We start from the raw sequence: 20,560 nt of genomic DNA, 5'->3' as shown, positions 1-20,560 counted from the left end.
CGTGAGTTCAACCGTCTGCCCCCTGCTTGTTCGCGAACGTCTCCACCCCTTTCCTCTTTGTTTCATTCGCTAATACCGACACCTCCTGAGGTCGCGACTAATAATAGGTGGGTTGGCCGGTTCGATTGAACCGACCACCAACCCGGTTATTACAATAATGCTCAAATCTTCCACCATATTGATACATACCATCAAATTCAAATCTATCACAAAAATTATATCAACCATTAAATTCAAATCTGCCACCATACTTATATCTACAACCAAATTCATATCTACAATCAAATTTACATCTATAACAAACTTACCACTATTCTCATAGCTATGAACAAACTCAATAATATTAAGCCCCAACATGACCCATGACAAAAAATACCCAACATAGCTGTCTAAAAATAAAACATGACTAAAAAAAATGACAATCACAAGAGCTTAACGTATAGAAAAAAATAAAAATAATGAGACATGTCCTATACATAAGATCTAGACACAAATAAAGAGAATACATTAAAAAAGAACGCATAACTATTGGTGATGACATATGTCATACTAAATAAACCAAAATGGCCATGTTGAAGTCACGGAGGAGATTCACTTGAAATATTATAGCACTCCCTCTTGCACATTTTTGACAAAAATTAAATAATGTCAAATCTAGACTTAAAAAACCAATTGAAAAGCTTTCCAAATGAAGAATAAATAGAAAATAATCTAAAATTGATAATCAAGAGCATGAAAAAACATACTGCATAACATAATTAATAATAATTGAAAATTACATACAAAAGAACAAGAAAAAAAAACTGCTGTATGCTACATGGTGCAGGCTCACGTGAGACAATTTGAAGGATAGCATAACAACTCTAAAACCAGTACAAAACAAAGTTTAAACTAAACACCATGATCAATATAACTTCAAAAGTGAAATCCAGCAAATCAAATAAACAAGCAGTACATAGCAAAACTAAGTTCCCCGAAAAAACTAAAGTTGCAATAAGCCAAATAAGAGAGTAGCAAATTATGCTGATTAAAAATATCAGGTAACCTCTTGCATCACCCACAGTGGCACAAAGTCTCAACTTTGCCCACAAAATGTAGGCTGTTAAAATTTAAAGATATAAAGTTTCAGCTGGAAAAAAAATGTAAGGTGAATCAAATCGGTGTTTCAATCATCTTACAATATCATGGTACTTAAGAACAGCATCACCCTATTGACATATTGGTTTCAACCTTCAAATTGGTTAAACAATCCTGCCAGAATCTAAGTAATCAATCACAATTCTTAGGATAGTTTGTGCCACTAATTAAAATACGATGAAACAGTTCAAAAGTACCATATATGAAACCATGAACTTGCATGCATGATTGAGTACATCATACTTGAAGGTGCAACCAGCAAGCATAAGGGTGCATGGTCTAAAATCAAGTTTACATAGTCCTTGTGTCATTATGTAACATGCATACAAATGAATTAGGATTTGATGCATTGAGTTTATTCAAGTGTACATGTGTCATTTATCAGTGGCAAATTGGTATTCCTGAAACATAGTCTATCAAAACTGTTCTGATGAAGGCCAAAGGGAGAAGGTCTAATCATTTGCACAACAAACTCACAAGGTTAGAAACCTTTAAGATAAAATAATCATGCAAATTTAAATAATTTTATTTTGTTCAAGTCAATTAATCCATAACTACAGTACGTGCAATATTCACTGATCAACATTTATAAATATCTTTATGTTTGAACAAAGACGATAAAGAGAAGGAAAAATCACCGATTCATATCAAAATCTTTCAATGCTTAGCGTAGAAAAAATTAATATCACTCTTGACAAAATATGTTGCCAGAAACCAAGAGAATTTACAATACCGCATCAGACATGTCGCAATGAAGTTTAGTAACAGAATCCCCTCTGCCTAATTCCTCCACAAATCCATAAGCTATGTATGTCTTTGGCCCAAGGTCTGGCCTCAAAACACCTTCAGGCAACATCGCTGCAATATTAAGAAGACCATCTCGAAGATTTGCATATTCTTGAAAAGGTAACGCGGAAAGGAATTCAACACCATGACGTGGTAAACGTTCTTCAAAGGAACTAGATGGAGGCCAATCTTTAAGCTTAAGCATTTCAGGCCAACCATCTTCATGAAATCGGCCATCAGAATACCCTCTAAAAAATTGACTAATATTAATTTCAACCTACAAAATAACAAGTGATCAGGATGCACATCTTTGATACAAGAAAGCACAAATATCTAAAAATGCACCCAAAAAAAAATAATATAATAGCAACAAAAACACATTTCTGAATACATAACCAAGTGATTGAAACCACGTACAAGCCTACATATGAGCAAGTTAGGTGCTAGGGTATGTGTGTGGAAGCACTTATATGCTATTGAAAGGGAGAGAAAGTAACAAAAATTAAGAGAGATTTGAGTGCCTTGGAGTTAAATGCATAGATGGCCAGTGGTGTACACATTAGCAAAATTTAAAAATATTTAAAATCACAAGTAGAAAAACATTAAACTTCTCAAAACACGACAGTTATTTATCAGGAAACAAAACGATCAAAACAAAGAAAGCAAATACATATATAGAAAGCTCTAGCACATCAATGAAACTTCTTTTCATAAACAATAATAAATATGATAAGAAAGGGATCTACCCAACCAAAATAACTATAATCTAAATATTCATTGACATTAAACTGCCGAAGAAAAATTATTAGATAACATCATTTGAGAAAAATAGGAATAATCACATCATCTTATGGTCGACTTAAAATCAAATACTAAATTATATTTTTGTAGAGAATGAATTAAAAATTCAATAAATTATTACCTAAGATTCAAAATCAAGCATATTGTTAACAAAAGCAAAAATATAATTTACAAAATATTGCCCAGCTTTGAGTAATGAAGGCATGACAGACCTCGCAGAAGTCCAAACAATCGATAGCTTTTACTTCAAAATTCTCATAATTAACCGTTTTCTTTTTCTCCCGCAAAGCACGCCACATAACCTTTGGTTCCCAGCTCAATCCAGCTGTCATATCAAGAACATCACGAACAACAATAGGCTCACCTTTAGCCCAATGCCTTTGAAAGTGTTCCAATTCTCTACTCTTAGTATCCTTTGCACTTGGACAGTATAAATAATTATCAAAGCCTTCCCTTGAAGCAGATTTTCTTAGTGTATTTATGCCAAAATCAATCATTCTTGATGAATCTAAACAAGGGCAATGAACAATGTCATGAGGAGGGCTTCCATGTTCGATGCTTTGGTGTTCAAGAATCCTATTAGCCTTCAATTCTATCTCTGACAACAAATCTTCTGGAAATATACATTTGAGATGCAATATAGTACTACCGCAACCACCCATTTCCTTTGGCGGACAAGGAATACTACCATCAGCATTGGCTTTCCATTGCATTGGTTCAGTTACTTGATCTTCAGCAAAGTAGGTACTTGCACTACCTTGCTTTACAGGTTGCTGAAGTAGGCATCCTCCACGAAGATCTCGACAACAAGATAAGCAAAGGTCATAGGAGCAACTAGAGCAGCTTCTATGGAAATCTGCCAATGATGTACTGCAGTAATTGCTGAAAAAACAAGATTGATCAATCAATAAATGTTTTACAATAAAACTTATAAATAGACTTACTATTTACGTCCATACGAAAGTAGTACTACCAATATGCACGCTCATCGTTCTCGCAAGGAACTTCTTGTATCTTTATTTTACTTGATGCAAGACCTAGTTATGAGCATACCAGAACTATTAGATGATGGAATGATGTCTAGCGATGTACATAACAATTTCAACTTGTGCAATCCTAACCTTTTTCAATTGCTTCAATTTCTTTTTCTGTGTTTTGCTCTTTCCGAAATTCCTTGAACCATGGCAGCAACAGACGCAGAACATACAAAAAGTGTTGTATTTTTTCATCCTCCTGAATGTCCCTTTTTGGGGGCTAGAAAATGTAAAAAATAACTAGTTGGCATCTCAAAAAACAATAAAGAATATAAACAGGTGAGAACTAAAGAATTATAACAGACCGCAGTGATGCCCATCATGCGCAAACACAATTTACAATTGCAGTTGAACCGACAAACAGGGCATTTTATAGCAAAGTCCTTTGCCTTCAAGTGGGGATACCTATGTAGCACCAACAAAGATATCAGAATAAATTCTAAGACAATGGATGCCAAAAAAATCCCCAAATTCAAAAAATAACTTAAATGGCTTTAGTGTACACAAAAGTCTTAGATTTGTGGTTCAAAAAATAAACATATACATCAATTGAGAATCTCAAAAAGATGTGGATTGCATTAGGCCTTCTCCAACCGAACTCCAAAAGCATGAATGGAGTTGCTTGAGACCTCCAGCCAAACAGAAAAACTTCCGCTATCTGGTTGCGGGTGTACAGTGAGATGGCATTCCACTGTTCGACTACGCTATTTTTCTGTCTCTACCGGATTTGCCGAAAAAATGCACGATAGAGGAGAAGATGATTACCTTCGCAGAAAGGCACAAAATGGATTTCGATTGGAGATGAATCACGCATTTTGGAGTGAAAAAAGGGATTTTCGATTGGAGATGCCCTTAGCATAGAATAAGCAAAGCACAAGTGAAAATAAAAAATAACAGAACATATATTGAGAAAGACAGTAAATGAGATCAAAAATAAGAAAACGAGGCATTCACCCACCATCTCTTCATGCATGGGTAACAAAACCGCTTCCTTTGGCAAGCTTGACACCATACCACATCTCCCTTATCATTCCTTTGGCATTGATGGCACATCAACGCATCATCACCTTTCAGCATCTTCTTCTTACGAACCTACCCGACATTAGGCACAAAAAAGTGAAACATCAAAGACTGCACAACCAAAAAAGATAAATCCAAAAGATTAAATCCGCAGAAGAAACCCAATATGAGTTGAACTGGCGAACTTACAACGCCATCCTTCTCATTGTTTGAACAATTTCCCTTGGCATTTGGACTTGCCAAGATCTTCGTCTTATGAACCTAATCACCATTAGGCACAAAGAAATAAAAAATAAAAGACTGCAACCCAAAAAAAAGATTAAATTGACAGAAGAAACCCAATATAAGTTGAACTGATAAAGAACGCCCACATTCTTCTCATTGTTTGCAGACTTTCTCTTCCGCTTCTTAACCCCCTCCGCAATCCCCTCTTTCTCCTCTTCGGCATCACCCTGCAACCAAAACTGACTACTATATATAAATTTCTAAAACAAAAGTAGCAAAAAAGTATTTCTCTCTTACGGGTAGATATATCTATCATCCCCTAAAAAAAGAACTAAAAAGGAATAATCACATTTATAAACTTTAATCCATCCACATGTTTCGATCCTTTCTCCTCGCCCCTAACTGCATCGCGCTCTTTCCCCCGTTTCCTCCTACGATCGGCCTTCCCCGATGGCTTGAACACAGGTTTCCTTATCGCCTTTAAGATCGCATACAGGATATTAGAAAACATGAAAACCGAAGTCAACTAAGAGCTTGAGCAAAAGTGAAAACTCATCAAAACAACAAGAAGCACCGTAGCCATCTCTCCACTTGATCCTTCCAATGCCGTTGGCCTGGCGGAGGCCCTCTTCCGCCGAGAGATCACCTTGACGGCCTCGCCGTCATCTAAACACCTCGCAGCCGCTCCCCGCAGCCTGAACTCAGGGTCCCCGTTCTCGTTCTTCTTGCGTCGACCAGGACGCTTCCCGAGTACAGAAAGCTTGACCATAACGCCGCTATCATCCATTTCCATACCGCGAAGCCCTAACCCTTGCAGAGTAAACCTCAACCGCTCTCAGTGCTGTCCTATTTATCTTTTTGCATCTCTCAATGGCTTCTCTTCCTCTTTTGAAAAGCTCGCTGGTTTTGCCCGCCAAAAACAATGGGAACCGAGCAGGCGGATCGGCGACACGGCTGCGCGTTTATACGATGGGACTGAGAGCCACCTTCTTTTATATTGTATATATGTACTGTCCTTCCTTACCATGCTTTCGATTCAATTAAAATCTCAAAATATTAAGTAGTTAAATAAAATAAAATTGTGATAGCCATTACAGCACATATCATAGAAAAATTAAAAATATGAGTTTTATGCGTTTAAAATCACATATAATCATAATATTTATGTTGGTGAATAATATTATCTTATATAAGAAATTTGTTCTTCAATAGAGACGTTGCAACACCATTTGAAGACCAATCATAATATGTCATATTAGTGGTACTGAGCTATAGTGACGTGACACATTCTGGTTGGTCCCTGGACGACGTTCGACGTTCGCGTAGAATAATTAATCAAATATATATGAAATTAATAGCCCGGATAAAATCCTTGAAATATGATATATATTCCCGATAAAGACTAAGATTTCGTGTCGCACGGCTTTCGTAACGCTTCTTAAAGTAGTTTTTTAATACAAAAATTATTTTTATACTAAAATATTATTTTAAGTAGTAAGAAAGTTAGAGTTGACAATATTTGACACGTCCTGAAAATCTGACTCGAACCTGACCCGAAAATTCTGGGTTATGGTCAACCCGAACATGAAAAGAGTCGGGTTCGGGTTCAACAATTCAACATATTTCAAAAATCGGGTCGGGTTCGGGTTAACCCTTTGATCCGAAATTGACCCATTTTTTACCCGAAAACCCAAGATTGACTGTTTCCAACCTGTTTTTTACCTAAAAAGCGGAGTTTAACCCTTTTTTATCCGAAAACTAGCAGTTTTTTCATAATTTCGGTTCATTCGGGTTGACCCGGACCCGAAGCGGCTCGGGTTCGGGTTGACCCGAATAGTGTTGGGTTTCGACTCGAACCCGACCCATGAGCCAAAATTGACACTCATAAAGAAAGCCATCACGATGATTTTCTTAATGTTTCTCAAAACAACTTTTTAGTATAAAAATAATAAATTTTTTATAAAAAATTGTTTTAAGAAATAATAAAAAAGTTGTCCAAAACTTAACCTACTAGAAAAATATCTACTAAATGTTTCAGAATCATTCACAGCCAAAGAAGATGATGCACAACTCTCCTTGGCCTATTGGTTGAGAGCTTAGGCTTCCAATTAAGAGGTTCAGGGTTCGAGTCTATGTGTATGCGTTGTGTGTGTGAGTTTACCTTAAATGGCCTAAATGTTCAAAAAAAAAAAAATATTAGACATTTAAGCTATGAGAACAATGTAAAGGTAGAAGGAGGAGTTTAATTTTTTATTATTTTCTAAAATAATTTTTTATTATAAAATTTCATAATTAAAAATTTATACTAAAAAACTGCGTTAAAAAACAGCAAGAAAATTATACCAAACAAAATCAAAATTAAAAAAAAAAAAAAACATATCTATCTTTGAAATTGATCTAACTTAAGCTCTCTTTTTACTTTGAGAATTTGAGGAATGTCCTTTGTGTGTATGATTTGTACTTCAGTTCTAAAATTTTCAAAAAAAAAAAAAGAATTAGGTTAAGCTCTTGACCTCGTAAAAGTATTATAAAATTGCCTATATACATAATTGTATAAAAAAATATAACAGTTGTATGAAGACAACACTGGATCAATCGACTAAGGTTTCGTTTGAAACGATTTTTTACTTTTTCTTAAAGCAGTTTTTTAGTAAAAATTTTAATTTCTTACTAGAAAACTACTTAAAGAAACAGTAAAAAAACGGTCCCAAATTAAGCCTGAAAGAAGTTGCCCCGCAACTTCAGATAAATTTCCTCGCTTGTCTAACTAACTTGCAAGATTTCTTATTTGATGGAGTGAAATAGCCAACTTCATCAGAAATAACTATAATTGAAGCCATCCAACTGTATAGAAAAACAAATTAGCAAAGAGCAGAGAACTGAAGTTAGCCAGAAGATACTAAGAATTCTACTTCTTCCACTCCTTCGATACAGTTTTATCTCTATCTTCTCAAGAAAAGCCTTTTTGAAGTGTTTTAAGAATAAAAAGTTTCCTCTTCCAGCATCTATTGGAGATATGCTACTGGAGAGAAGATCCAGCAATTCATTCCAACTTGATTAGTTGGAATTCCACATACTTCTATGAAAATATTTGGGACTATTGTTGTAATGACTTAGATTTTGAGATCTATGAAAATGTATGTATTTGTGTTAAGCTATGACTTGATAGGAATTTGAAGTGTCAAATAGAATGCTTATATATGAAATATGAATTGAATTGTGAGGTTTAACATTTTTGTCTCGTGACGCTGTGAGTTCAAGCGCGACAACATTATGGTGATTGGAGTGACGTAGCCACGCTGAGCTCTAGTGCAACGGCACTAAATTCTTGAGTTTAGGGAGTTTTTAGGGGTGTTGTGATACTGTGGCTCTGTACGTTGTGGTAGCTAGAGGAAATGAGAGATAACTAAGGTGACATGACTATAGAGCGCGGCGATACTGTGAGCTATGTGGATAAGGCTTGGGCGGTGATGATGTGATTTAAGGAAGTTTTGGATAAGAAAGCAATGGCGATGTGGCCATTGTTGCAACGTTGATGGCAAAGATGTGGCACTGGGCATTGAAGTTTGTGGGCTACTGAAAACCCCCTTTGGTTTTCAATTTAGGAATTTAGTTGAGTACACAATCAAAGAAGAATGATTTTTTAGTTTTTAATGACTTTTCATCATATAAATTTCAGTATTTCATAGAATACATTAGACTAATTCAATAAACAAAAACTTTCAAGTGTTTCATTGGATACTTTGAAATGTAAGAAAATTTATGTGCAATAAAATGAATCCTTGTGTGGTAAGAACCATGCTAAACATTTTTTATTGATTTCATTATTCTAATTAACTATGCAAGTTATCATTACACTGGTAATTATCAATTGTAAACATGTGCTTTTCAAGTATAATTATCCCATGCCATAATCAAGCATGTTCATGATGACATTATGTGCATGTCATGGTGAAAGGAGAGGTTGGAGTTGAAGCTATTGTCCACCATTTGTCCTTGTGAAAGATGAGAGATGAATGTGAAGCTATTATCCTTCATTTGAATGTGATATTATTGCCCTCCAATTTTTCTTATGGAAAATAATAGATGAATGTGGAGTTATAAGCAGATGCTTCCTCCATCTGTATATATAACATATGAGAGATGAATGTGGAGCTACAAGTGGATATACGAAGGGAGAAGGAGAAACTCGGAGACTTTTGCAACCATTTCTATATCGCATAAACATGCCATAGGAATATCTTGCTAATGTGAAGATTTCAAAGTGATAAAAATAGTGATGTGTGTGTGTGTGTGTATATATATATATATATATATAATGTTATATCAAAATGAGACAAGTTGCAACTTGTTGCACGAATGAATGAATGATATGACAAAATGATGTTAAAGTTCGGTTGACCCCAATACCACAAACCATGCGAGAAAGGATCTAAACTGGTGAATAAAGCAATACGCGCCTTGGTGCCACACGTCTCTTAAAGGGTTAAACGACCTTTGGTTGTCAAAAGAATGGCGTTGTTGCGATTAGGATGTCGAATTATGCTAGGTCAAGGACCCTCGCAATCGAATCGAACTAGATCACTCAAAAGGGATGACCGACAACTGAAATTAAAGCGTGAAGTTGATCAAACGACGTCGGATCGACGAACAGACTTCATCGTTGCGTCTGGAACATTATTAACCTCCAAAAATTACATTTTGTTTGTTCAATTTGGATCATCTGGATCGATGGCACAAACTTAGAGACAAAACACACATATAAAGGAGAATAGGCTTCAGCACTGCCCAAAGAAGTTCGATCGCGAAACGAACTTTGTCACAGCGCTCAGAACATCCTAAATACCTAAAGACGACAGCCAATTTGTTCAAATTAAAACATGCGATAAGGTCGACACGGGTCCTGAGGCAAAGCACGAATTTCAAGGAAAAGGGGTCGCTCAGCGCTACCCAAATGATGTCAGATTGATGAACGGACTTTGTCGTCATGTCCAGAACACCGTCAACACTCTAAACGCTCAATCAATTTGTTCAATTGAGGTTGTTCACGTAAATAGAGGAAATTCCAAAGTGACTACACATATTTTGAAGAAAATTAGGCATCGGCGTCACCCAAACAAAGTTCGATCACGAAACAGACTGCGCTATTATACCTAAATACACTATCAATTCGTGCAAAGAAAATGTCGCGGTGAAATCGACACATAATACAAGGCGAAATGCATATAAGTAAAAAAAAAAATTGCATAAATCGAGATGGCTTTGGACCGATTGTCTCGCTACCGTCATTTCTAGTGAGTAAACGAGGATGACTGGGCATTTATGTTGCTTCTAATTTAAAAAAAAATTAAGAAAATCAAAATCAAATGAGAAATCATATCAAATTAAATACTGATTATCTAATTTTATCAGAAATCTGCTCTGAATCCCTTGAATCCCGCTGAGTTTGCGGTCACTTGTCCCGTAAAACCCGTCTGAAAGGAGATCTGCTTCGTCAATTAAAAGCTAAGAGAATGAAATCCGGTTGGATTTTTTTTTTAAACGACACAAACAAAATCCTCCACCTGTTCAATCTACCCAAGGGCCTCTTGATCCCGTCTCTTTTCTGCACCCAGCCAAAAAAAAAAACCACCGTCACCCGCCGCCTCCTTCCCCCTCTCGTCGGAAGATTGACGATAAGCTTGCAGATATAAGATCCTGTGAGAATGAAACAGTTTTCTTCATCGTGTGCTTCACGGGCCATTTGTGTGTCATCCTGGTCTTTCTTCTTCTTCGGTTTCTAGTCAGATACAGATTCTTATTGGAGAAATAGCAAAAGGTAGAAGAAGAAACTATCTATTTAGAGAGAAAAGTGGATGAAATAAAGCTAAATCTCCATTAAGAAAGGAAATAGAAGAAAGAATGTCAGCAACTGCAGTGGAGTTGATGAAAATGCTGTTGGTGAGTGTTCTCAACTTGTGTTTGCACCAATTGATGAATCTTGTGCTGATGATGCTATGAAGATTGCTGAGATAAATGCCATCTGGAGAAGCCAACCATCTTAAATTTGTGTTCTAGTCTGAACTTGAAAGCCCTTCTAAGGGAATGGCAGAGATGATCAATAAATTTAATTCTGAGGCTGAGGTTTTGAAACTTGAACTTAGAAAGGCAAAGGCTGCTGAGGTGTTGATTGATGTGGAAGCATTAGTTGAAGTGCTGAAGGTTCAGGTATTAAATGCAAAAATAGCTGAATCAAATGCACTTTATTTATCTTCTAGATGAGCATAAGAAGAAGTTAGAGCTTTTAAAATCTCAGTTGGAGGAAGCCAGTGTTTTTGAAAGCAAGGTGAATTATTTACTTGCTTCGGTGATGAAGCAGCTAGAAGAAAAGGAGGTTGTGCGTGATGATACCAAATCCGAAATTGAATCTCTCAATGTCAAGGTTGAGGATTTGGAACTTGAGGTAGCCAGGCATGATGAAGATCTTAAAGAATCGGATGGGAGACTTGATTTGGCAAAGGAGGAAATTTTGAATATGAAAAAGAAAGCTGAATTGATAAAGTTTGAGATATAAAAAAAATATATTAAAAAAAAGGGAGAAAGAGGAAATTTTATGTAAAAATGTGTGTTTGTACATTTTACAAATTATCTTTCGTCGTCGCCGTCATCACACCGTCGCCACCACCACATCGAAGGTATAACCCCTCTAAGCCCTAAAACTCCGAGAGCCCATATTCAATGCTTGCAACACGACAAAACGATCATCTATACAGGCTTTTGTTAGCGTGGTTGGAAGAAGTGTTTCGCGGTGCTAGCGACGAAGCGGGTGATCCAAAAGCCCCATTTCGACGTTCGCGGCGAACCGGAAAACCGTCTATACACGATTGTATTGTGCGTGGTGGGATGGGAACCCGGTGCGACGCCTACGGCGAGGCGGGTTTACTTATAAGTACCCGTACGCGGAGAAATAATAGTGTTTTCAAACAGGTACTCTCGTCGACCCCATACACACTTTTATTAGCGTTGTGGAAATGAAGACACGGTCACGGTGTCTAAGGACACCTACCATAAACGCTTTTATCAGCGTTGTGGGAAGGCTCATACTCATGTGGTTTTCTCCTAAATGAGGGAGACGTCGAAAGGTTGCCAGATTTTACAATGACAATGTACTTGGACTTAAGCAAAAGACGATGAAATTTACTTAAGTGAACTTGCACATTAAACTCAAACTAAATTCAAATGATTTAAAACATGAGTTGGACTCAAATGAACTATAATTGAACTTGAACAGAATGCAAAAGAACTTGAGCAATTAAGGCTTGAATACAAGGGATTCGAACCGAACATAATTTGAACCATTTGAGCAAGTGACTAAACTTGCATTACATGGAACCAAACTCATAGTGACAAGAAGGCTTGAACATTTAAGAAGACCTAGACTTGAATCAAGCAATGACGATCATAATTGGAACTTAAACTGCACAAGGGATTTGTGAACTTGAACTCAAACTTAATTTGAATATCAAGTGAACATGATATGAACAACTAACAAAGACTTGCAACTTGACTATGAAAGACTTGGTCTTTAACTTGAACGTGAACTCAAAATTGGACTCAAACTCAAATAAATTATAATAAGCTAAATTTGAGCTCAAATGAAAAGTACCAAAAGGCCCAAAGTGAAATTAAGAAATATTGGACTTAGGCTTAAATGAATGATAGGGAGTAAACTTAAGCAAATATGCAAGGATTTGTGTCAAGACTTCAAATGAACATGATTTGCTCATGAGCAAACGAGACACTTGTGTGGAATCATCATACATGTTGCGAACAACGTATGGAGACAAGGAGTTTACAATCATAACTTGTCTACAAGTAACGACAAAATTATTGAAGGATAAACTTATTTACAAATCATTGCATAGAACTTTTGGACAAAGAAATTTGTGGAGATCATCCAAATGAAAAGCAATATGTGACAATGAAGACTCAAGCAATTGATTGATCTGATATAATTGTGTCAGATACAAGGGCATATGACAGGTGCAATGAGAGTCGATATCATCGTTCAAACAAGCAAGTGAAACCTACAAATGAAAAAAAATTGAAAGGCGTATGCGATTGATTTCAAATGAATATTGAGGATGAAAATTCATTATGTGAGTCATAGTTTTTTCCCAAAGACATTGAAAGATTTGATATATTCATCATAACACACACAAGCAATAGAACTACAAGGCGAATGAATACGAAAAAAATGCGCTAGTACACATGTCATCAGCAATGATTCAATGCAAGAAAATACATTGAATAAAGAGAAGCAGCGCATACAACAACACTCTCAACGCGAAGGTAACACTAAGAATGCAGTAACTCGCTGATTGATGTAAAAGAAGATTGTTGATAAGGATAGCACAGCCAGGAGTAAACATCAAATTATTAATGAGCATAATGATTTGCATACAGTCAACAATAGTGGAAATACTGCATACCACAATAAAAGCAACGAAAAGATACGAACATACAAGCTCTTATGAGTTGTTATAGAAGATTCGTTGTACACCCAACAGGTTACCCACAAGTAAAATACAAGATGACTACAATATATGTAAATGCCTACGAGCCACTGAAAGAGACCCGATACACATTCAACATGCTGTCTATGGACAAATATGAAAGAATTATGGTAGATAGCAACATCTACTAGTTAAAGCTAGAGATTCATTAGTGCACTATGATCCACTTGCAGAAAGCAATAAGCAGTACACGGCAGTTTACCTATACAAAGCAGCAAATAATTCAATCCAGAAGTTGCTACAATACGCCACCGAATCCGCAACATCCTTACAAGCAGACAGAAGGCGTATATTAGCTTCCAAATAAAATGTTGCATTCAAATGATGGTCACCCACACAACTGAGCACCGTCAAATGTCAAAAATGCCCCCGCATATGCACTGTAATTTGTATACACATAGGTACACAAAGCAAGTAAGGGCAATCACAAAACTTGCATGGGCCCCAGCGAGCGTGTTGTAAGAACACACGTGACATCTAGAAATGTTGCGTGGGTCAATAAATTCGAACCCAATCCTCCTAAGCAGATATGTATGAGTTGACAAGGTTTAGTAAATAATTATAAAATGCCTCCAAACGCCCGTATGGGCCCCGACAAGCGTGTTTTGGATACACATGTAACGTCTAGGGATACAGCGTGGGTTGATAAATGAACGTAGTTCCATCCCGATCCTTCTATATGAATAGATGGGAGTCGACACGACTCAAACTATCAAACATATATACAGTCAGGGTGTCTATCGGAATATCTATTTAATACGCTCATATAAAGCCTTCAATACCTCCAACAAAGAAAATTCATTAACAAAATTGCAAAGCCAACAATGAACCCGACCCTCTGTCGACAACTTGACAGAGTCGACAAGGTTCAAGCAATAAATAGAAATGACCCCCCAAACACCCCGATGATGGCCGCGTTGAATGCAAAGCTCAACCGGAGGGATTCATTCTAAACATTTCAAATGTCATCCAAAATCCCAAAAAATTCATAGATGTTTAAAATTGAAATTACATATCAATCTCTTAAAGCAAAATTCGTCCACTCTCTGCAATAGTTTGTCGGGATAGACAAATTGAAATTTATTTCAGCTTACATAAAGCTAATGCTTAGTCGAAATATCACAAGGATCTAAATTTGTCCCCTTAGACAAACACCCACCCCATGTCTACAAGGTACCCTTGAACGAAGCAACCTATGGTTGCCGACAAGGATCCTTCTGTCAAGTTGGGTCGAGTACCTCCTTTGACTAAGTAAACCAGTGACCATGATGGTCCGGGATGACGGAACCATGGGATCTTGACCGGGTCCATCGTTCATTCCCCACCATCCGCTTTAAATGCAAGATGGTGAAGTTTTATAATTTTAAATATCAAATCTTCAAATTCCCAAATACCTTGAGCTCATGTTGCTACTATATGACAGATAACACATATCTCTACGTATCTGATTGACGACTAGCCTTAATCGAAAGTTCTCTATCGTTATCGGGAGGGGTAATTAACTATAGGGCCTTGCACCTATAGGAAACCAAAACTCATATCATAAAGACCTCGCAAAATGAGGGCGAAATCTGGTGAAATATATGGGTAGTGTTTTATTTATAAACTCATATGCCTTCCAAAATTTACCCCGGAACTTAAATCCTTTAAAACTCCACCGAAAGAAAAGCAGCGGGGGAGGCCGGGGCCAAATTTTCAGAGCCCATAAGTTCAAACGAATAAAATGATCTCTATATGTCATGTTGCAAATGAATATAATACTCTATGATTTACATGTTCCCTCGTATATATGCATTGTCTCTTCCTCATACACGATGAATTGTAATGTAAGTTATTACAATATATAAATTGAAAATTTTAGCGAGTCTTTAGTAATCTATTAAGCAATGTGATTGCTCACGATAGTTATTGATTCATTTTCAAGAAAAGGGAAAAAACTTGCTGGATAGATTCCAGTGGAAGATAGAAGGAAAAAGTTCTATCAGTTAAGTTTTGTGTTTTATATTTAGGTTTGGTAAGTCCAATAGCAGATATTATATTTGGATGTGGATTATAAAGAAAATTTTGTAATATCATTGCTGTAATGTAAATGGTTTTGGATATAATGAAATATGATGTTTTTCGTGATGTTTAGTGACTTTCTATAAATAAATGAAATTTTCTGATACAAAAATGTCAATTCATCCAAATAGATTATCGGATGTTACCGTTACTAATAAGGACAAGGTGTAATTTCTTGTTGTGGGAGTATCCTTAAGTACATCGAAAGAATCATTTGAAGTCTCCCTCTTAAAATAAACTTGAAGATTTATCTTTTGACGTCGGCCTATTGAAGTTATCGTTATCTACTTTGAAGGACAAATATGAAGTTGAACTTACTGATTCTCTTCACCAAGAAGTTATTGAAGTTGTATCTGATCCTTCTTTGCAAATTTTTGTAGTTCTTTTCTGTTAATGAAAAAGGCGACTTTGATTCACCCTATGTAATTTGACGAATGTAAAGTTCATTTAATGGAACTCTATTTAGTCTTTTCGATTCTCATTTGTTTAATGATATTAATGCAACCCTCTTTTGATTTTTTTATAAGAATAATGATTACACATAAAAAGAAATGAATTTAAAATTCAAATTTTAGGATTTCAAAAGATGCAAATTAAATATTGATAAGACCCACCTCAATCTTGTTTTATGTAGTTATAAATAGAACTACAAGCCCACATGATACAATTTATGCTTCTGCAATCACTCAGCTTTTTTTAACTTCTTCTTTCCAATATAATATGCTTCTTCAATCCCTAATGAGTGCAACTTTCAAGAAGATCAATGAAGCTTTAGTCCCTTGGGGCTTGCTACTGAAAATTTGATTTCTCTTCAAACTAAAAGATGAGTGTTTATCCTCGGTTGGCTTCATGAATATCCTAACAGGTAGCAGTCAGGTCATAGCAAGAATAATCCTTCCCATAAGTAGATCTCTAAGCAAACTCATCAATGGTTACCAAAGGAATTCGTCTAAGGAGATGGTGCCAGTCGCCCGCACCCGCTCAAAGATCTCACCCTATGCTGGGCGACGAGAAGGTCCCTCGACCGAGAAAAAAAATCATCACTCATCTCAATCAAGATATTATCCTCGGATCTTGCCAAGCTTGCCAAACTCATTTGCAAGAAAGTGTCTACCTCAATGATCCCTAACCCAATCGTTTATAACTAAATCTATGCTCATGAACTTGTCATCCACGCACACACTTCAACTCGCCTTCATCATTCTGGCAATGTCGAGCTTCTCATATCACTCATTGGCATCACGACATAACCCTCTAGCTATGTGTTCCACCCCCTCTCAGGACTTGCCTTACACCTACTCACCCTCTTTTCAGCTAGCCCAACGATAAATCGCTCATCAGATCATTGATTTCTACTTTTGAGGGTGATCAAGAGGCACCACGTGCCTAGGCTAGCATTTAGCATTGTACGGGCCTCCATATGTAGCCCACACTTTTTGCTTTTTTGTGTAACCTTTCCCACTACCCCCAAAACCCTTAAAAAAAAAAGGGTGATGAGGAATAGTTAGGGATCAAAATTTTGGATTATTTAGAGAGTTATAAACCATTTTAAGCCTTAAGCTTATTCTTATATTCTTGGTTGAGATAGTAAACATTTTGAAAGTCCACTCCTCTCTAATCTCTATGTTCCACTCTCCCCCATTCTCCGCTGTCATTAATAGATCCCCTAACTCACCATGCAAATTTGCTAGTAGGGTTTGGTATCATCCACTGGATAAATTTAGATCTAATAATGAGTATTCATAATGAGTGGGACTATACCTCATTATGATTATAGGAGTGTGCTAAGTAAGGTCATTATTTGCAAGGCTGAGTTTTTAGGCAGTCAAAAATAATTGATTTTTCCACTAATCCACAATGCTAGAGAATACTTTTTTGACTGCCTAAAAACTCAGCCTTGCTATATTTTTTTTACATTTATGTAAAAGAAAATAAGTACAATTATGACAATACAAGTCAACATTGTCGCCATCTAAGCCAATGCAACAAGTTAGCAATATAGATGCATAATGGTCGAAAATTATAGGAGTGTGCTAAGTAAGGTGCTGCAACATAATCATTCCATTCAAAATTTAGAAGGAAATATAGTGCAAGAACAAAGCCACTCAAAGAGGAGGCTACCAAGAAGGAATTATTAAAAACATCCATTGAAACATTGAAGGGAGAGACTTTTGAAAAAGATGCAAGTCTTATGATGTCGATTTCACTAGTTAAAAAGAGACGAGAAGAATTTGATGTCACCCCTACTAGATTTGATGAGCCTAATGCATAAGTTTAGTCATTTGAAGAAAAGAGAGAAGTTTAAGGTTTTGTTTGGGACGACTTTCTTAGATGGTTGATGAATTGTTCAATTATTTATCTCAGTATATTGAATACAAAGAATTTCTATCTTCGAAGCTTATAGATGCCATCCACTTCAACTTTTAAAAAACTTACTGAAAAGAAAGCCCTTCATGCATTTTATCATCGTATGGAGATTTTCAAGACTCTAATTGCAGATAAAATGAGTTCCAATGAAGATAAAGCAGATGATGAAGAAAGTGCAACTAATAAGAAAATTGAAATAGACCAAATTCTCAATATAACTTGATCAACTGGCTATGCAAATACCAAATATAACTTCAATAGTGAGTTTACATAATACCAAAAATTACTTCAATAATAAGATGATTGAATATATTTTTATAAATAATTTAGCAAAAGATAAATATAACATGAATAATGGATTTGCCAAGTATCTTTTTTTTTTTTTGAAGAAATGCTATAAGCAATTATATTAATAGAAATCAAGAAACAAAGCAAACTATGACAAGGAACACTTGTCACATTCCTCCTTTAACAACTTAAAGAAAATAGGAGGAACCTTATTGCAATATAATCTATCCCAAATGAAATCATTATCACTAGCAATGTTAGCACAACAATCCGCTAACTTATTGCACTCCCTATCACAACTTGAATGATAACTTGATTAAAATTTCTTAAAAAGAAAAAATCACCTTGTATGGTTCCGTCTTCAAAGAAATCCTTTTTGCTAAGCAGTTCCTTCACAAACTTCATAACATTGAATTTATCTCCTTCTATGATAATGCCTTTTGCTTCACACATCCAATCTTGAATAAGCTTCCTCAAGGATAGAATAGCTTCCAGCTCCAATACCGAACAATCCCAGTGAGTGGCTTTAAATCCAAATGCAAATAAAAATCTACCTTTACAGTCTCTTATGATTCCACCAATTCTTGATTTATAAGAGCTATGAAGAGCAGCATCAACATTAAATTTAATCCAATCGGTTGGAGGGGGATTCCAAGTAGTTGAATTCAGCCTAAGCCGATTAGAATCCCAGTTGACCGACGTTAGAATAAAGGAATTAAAAGAAGAAGCCATACTAATTGCATTAGCTGCTATCAAATTAATACTATCTTCTTTACTATCATGTATCAATTTGTTCCTGCTTTTCCAATAGTAGAATACCACTGTACAATATAAATTACTCATAAAAGGGTTATATTTGGACATAAAGAGCAATTCCTTGTAACATAAATCAAGGCTGGAGAAAACCGATAAGTTATAACCCCATTTATCAATATTTTCAATAACTTTGTGAAGGAAAAAACAATTGACTGCTATATGTTCAACATTTTCCACATTACCACAACCTCTTGGACATCCATTGTATTTAATAAGCCTTCTATACATCAAGAACTCATTAGAAGGAATAGAGTTATGATTAAGTCTCCACCAAAACAATTCTACTCTTGGGCTTAATTTAAGGTCTCTTAACCATTTCCAGTTTATGTCTTCAACTTCAGAATTCCTGCAGTGTTCTGTTATCATGCCTGAAATAGTTTTGCCCGAGAATTTGAACAATAACTCCCTCACATCTGCATCAGTTTCTTTATGAACGGGGATAGAGATGATCAATTTAACAGTTCTTCACCAAAAACTTATTTTAATTTCAAAATGTCCCAGTAACCATCTTGGATAAATGCATTTAGTGTATTTTGATCATCTTTAATTTCAGCTACAAATGTTGGCCAACGTTCAATACTTTTGTCTAATACCCATATATCCTTGGATGTGTTCACTTTATTGCCATTTGCAATTTTCCACCTCATAATTTTCTTCAGGGATTTTGCTCCATTGATAAAGATCTTTCAAGTTGAAGATTTTCCATAAGAGTTATCTGAATTCCAGAAATCTTCACCATATTTTGCAATCATATTTCTATTCAACAAGGAATTCGGTTTTGAAATAAGGTTCCAAACAAATTTAGCCCTCCAAGGACCAATTTTTTCAACAGCAGATATCACTCCTTGACCTCCCCATCTTTTTTGTTTGCATAACGTTCCCCAATCAACATAATGAAGGCCTTTGCTTTTGTCAGATTTCCTCCACAGGAAATCTCTACTCAATTTATCTAAATCATTAAGAACTCCCATTGGCACTAATGAATGAGTAGAAATGAAAATTGGTAGAGATAAAAGAGTTGATTTGATCAGAAGAATCTTGCCAGATAAAGTCAAAGACCGATTACTCCATTTGCATAATTTGTCTAAAGCTTTCTCAATCAAATACTAAAAATCAGCATTAGAAAGTCTTCTCAATGCCATTTTTATTCCCTGGTAATTCAATTCCTTTACTTCTTTAAAGCCCAAGATTTTAGTGAGAGATTTGGATCTATTTTTTCCAACTGATTTCCCAAACAAGATAGACGATTCTGTGCATTTACCTTCTAACCCGTCCATCTGCTATAGTTCTTCAATATCTTCAGGATTGTCTTGGCACATTTACGGTTTGCTTCAGAAAAGAAGATAGAATCATCAGCGTATTGCAAATGATTAATTTTTTCCCCAGCTGTAGCAATTTTGATGTCAATATTGTTAACTTTATTATTGAAAGCTTCACTTAAAATCTGGGAACAAAGAATGAACAAAATCG

General features: G+C 35.8%; 1 protein-coding gene across 2 annotated transcripts in view; it reads right to left on the bottom strand.

Moving 5' to 3' along the window:
* Positions 1-6,002, bottom strand: part of LOC110099337 (lysine-specific demethylase JMJ25) — a 29,886-nt gene extending 23,884 nt beyond the window's left edge. The window contains exons 1-10 of one of the 2 annotated variants that reach the window (XM_028693503.1): positions 5,578-6,002; positions 5,353-5,481; positions 5,150-5,230; positions 4,968-5,039; positions 4,717-4,850; positions 4,064-4,163; positions 3,846-3,978; positions 3,698-3,761; positions 2,937-3,606; positions 1,871-2,200 (exon numbers count right to left, since the gene is read on the bottom strand). In XM_028693503.1, the coding sequence (XP_028549336.1) occupies positions 1,871-2,200; positions 2,937-3,606; positions 3,698-3,761; positions 3,846-3,978; positions 4,064-4,163; positions 4,717-4,850; positions 4,968-5,039; positions 5,150-5,230; positions 5,353-5,481; positions 5,578-5,796 (1,932 nt within the window). In that variant the 5' untranslated portion in view covers positions 5,797-6,002. The remainder of the gene's footprint in view (positions 1-1,870; positions 2,201-2,936; positions 3,607-3,697; positions 3,762-3,845; positions 3,979-4,063; positions 4,164-4,716; positions 4,851-4,967; positions 5,040-5,149; positions 5,231-5,352; positions 5,482-5,577) is intronic. The other variant, XM_020826454.2, reaches the window with a different exon arrangement.
* Positions 6,003-20,560: the final 14,558 nt, after the last annotated feature.

The sequence above is a fragment of the Dendrobium catenatum genome, unplaced genomic scaffold (genome assembly GCF_001605985.2).
Source record: "Dendrobium catenatum unplaced genomic scaffold, ASM160598v2 fragScaff_scaffold_312, whole genome shotgun sequence".
NCBI lineage: Eukaryota > Viridiplantae > Streptophyta > Magnoliopsida > Asparagales > Orchidaceae > Dendrobium > Dendrobium catenatum.
The sequence above is the reverse complement of the archived record's forward strand: the minus strand, read 5'-3'. Positions and strand labels throughout refer to the sequence as shown.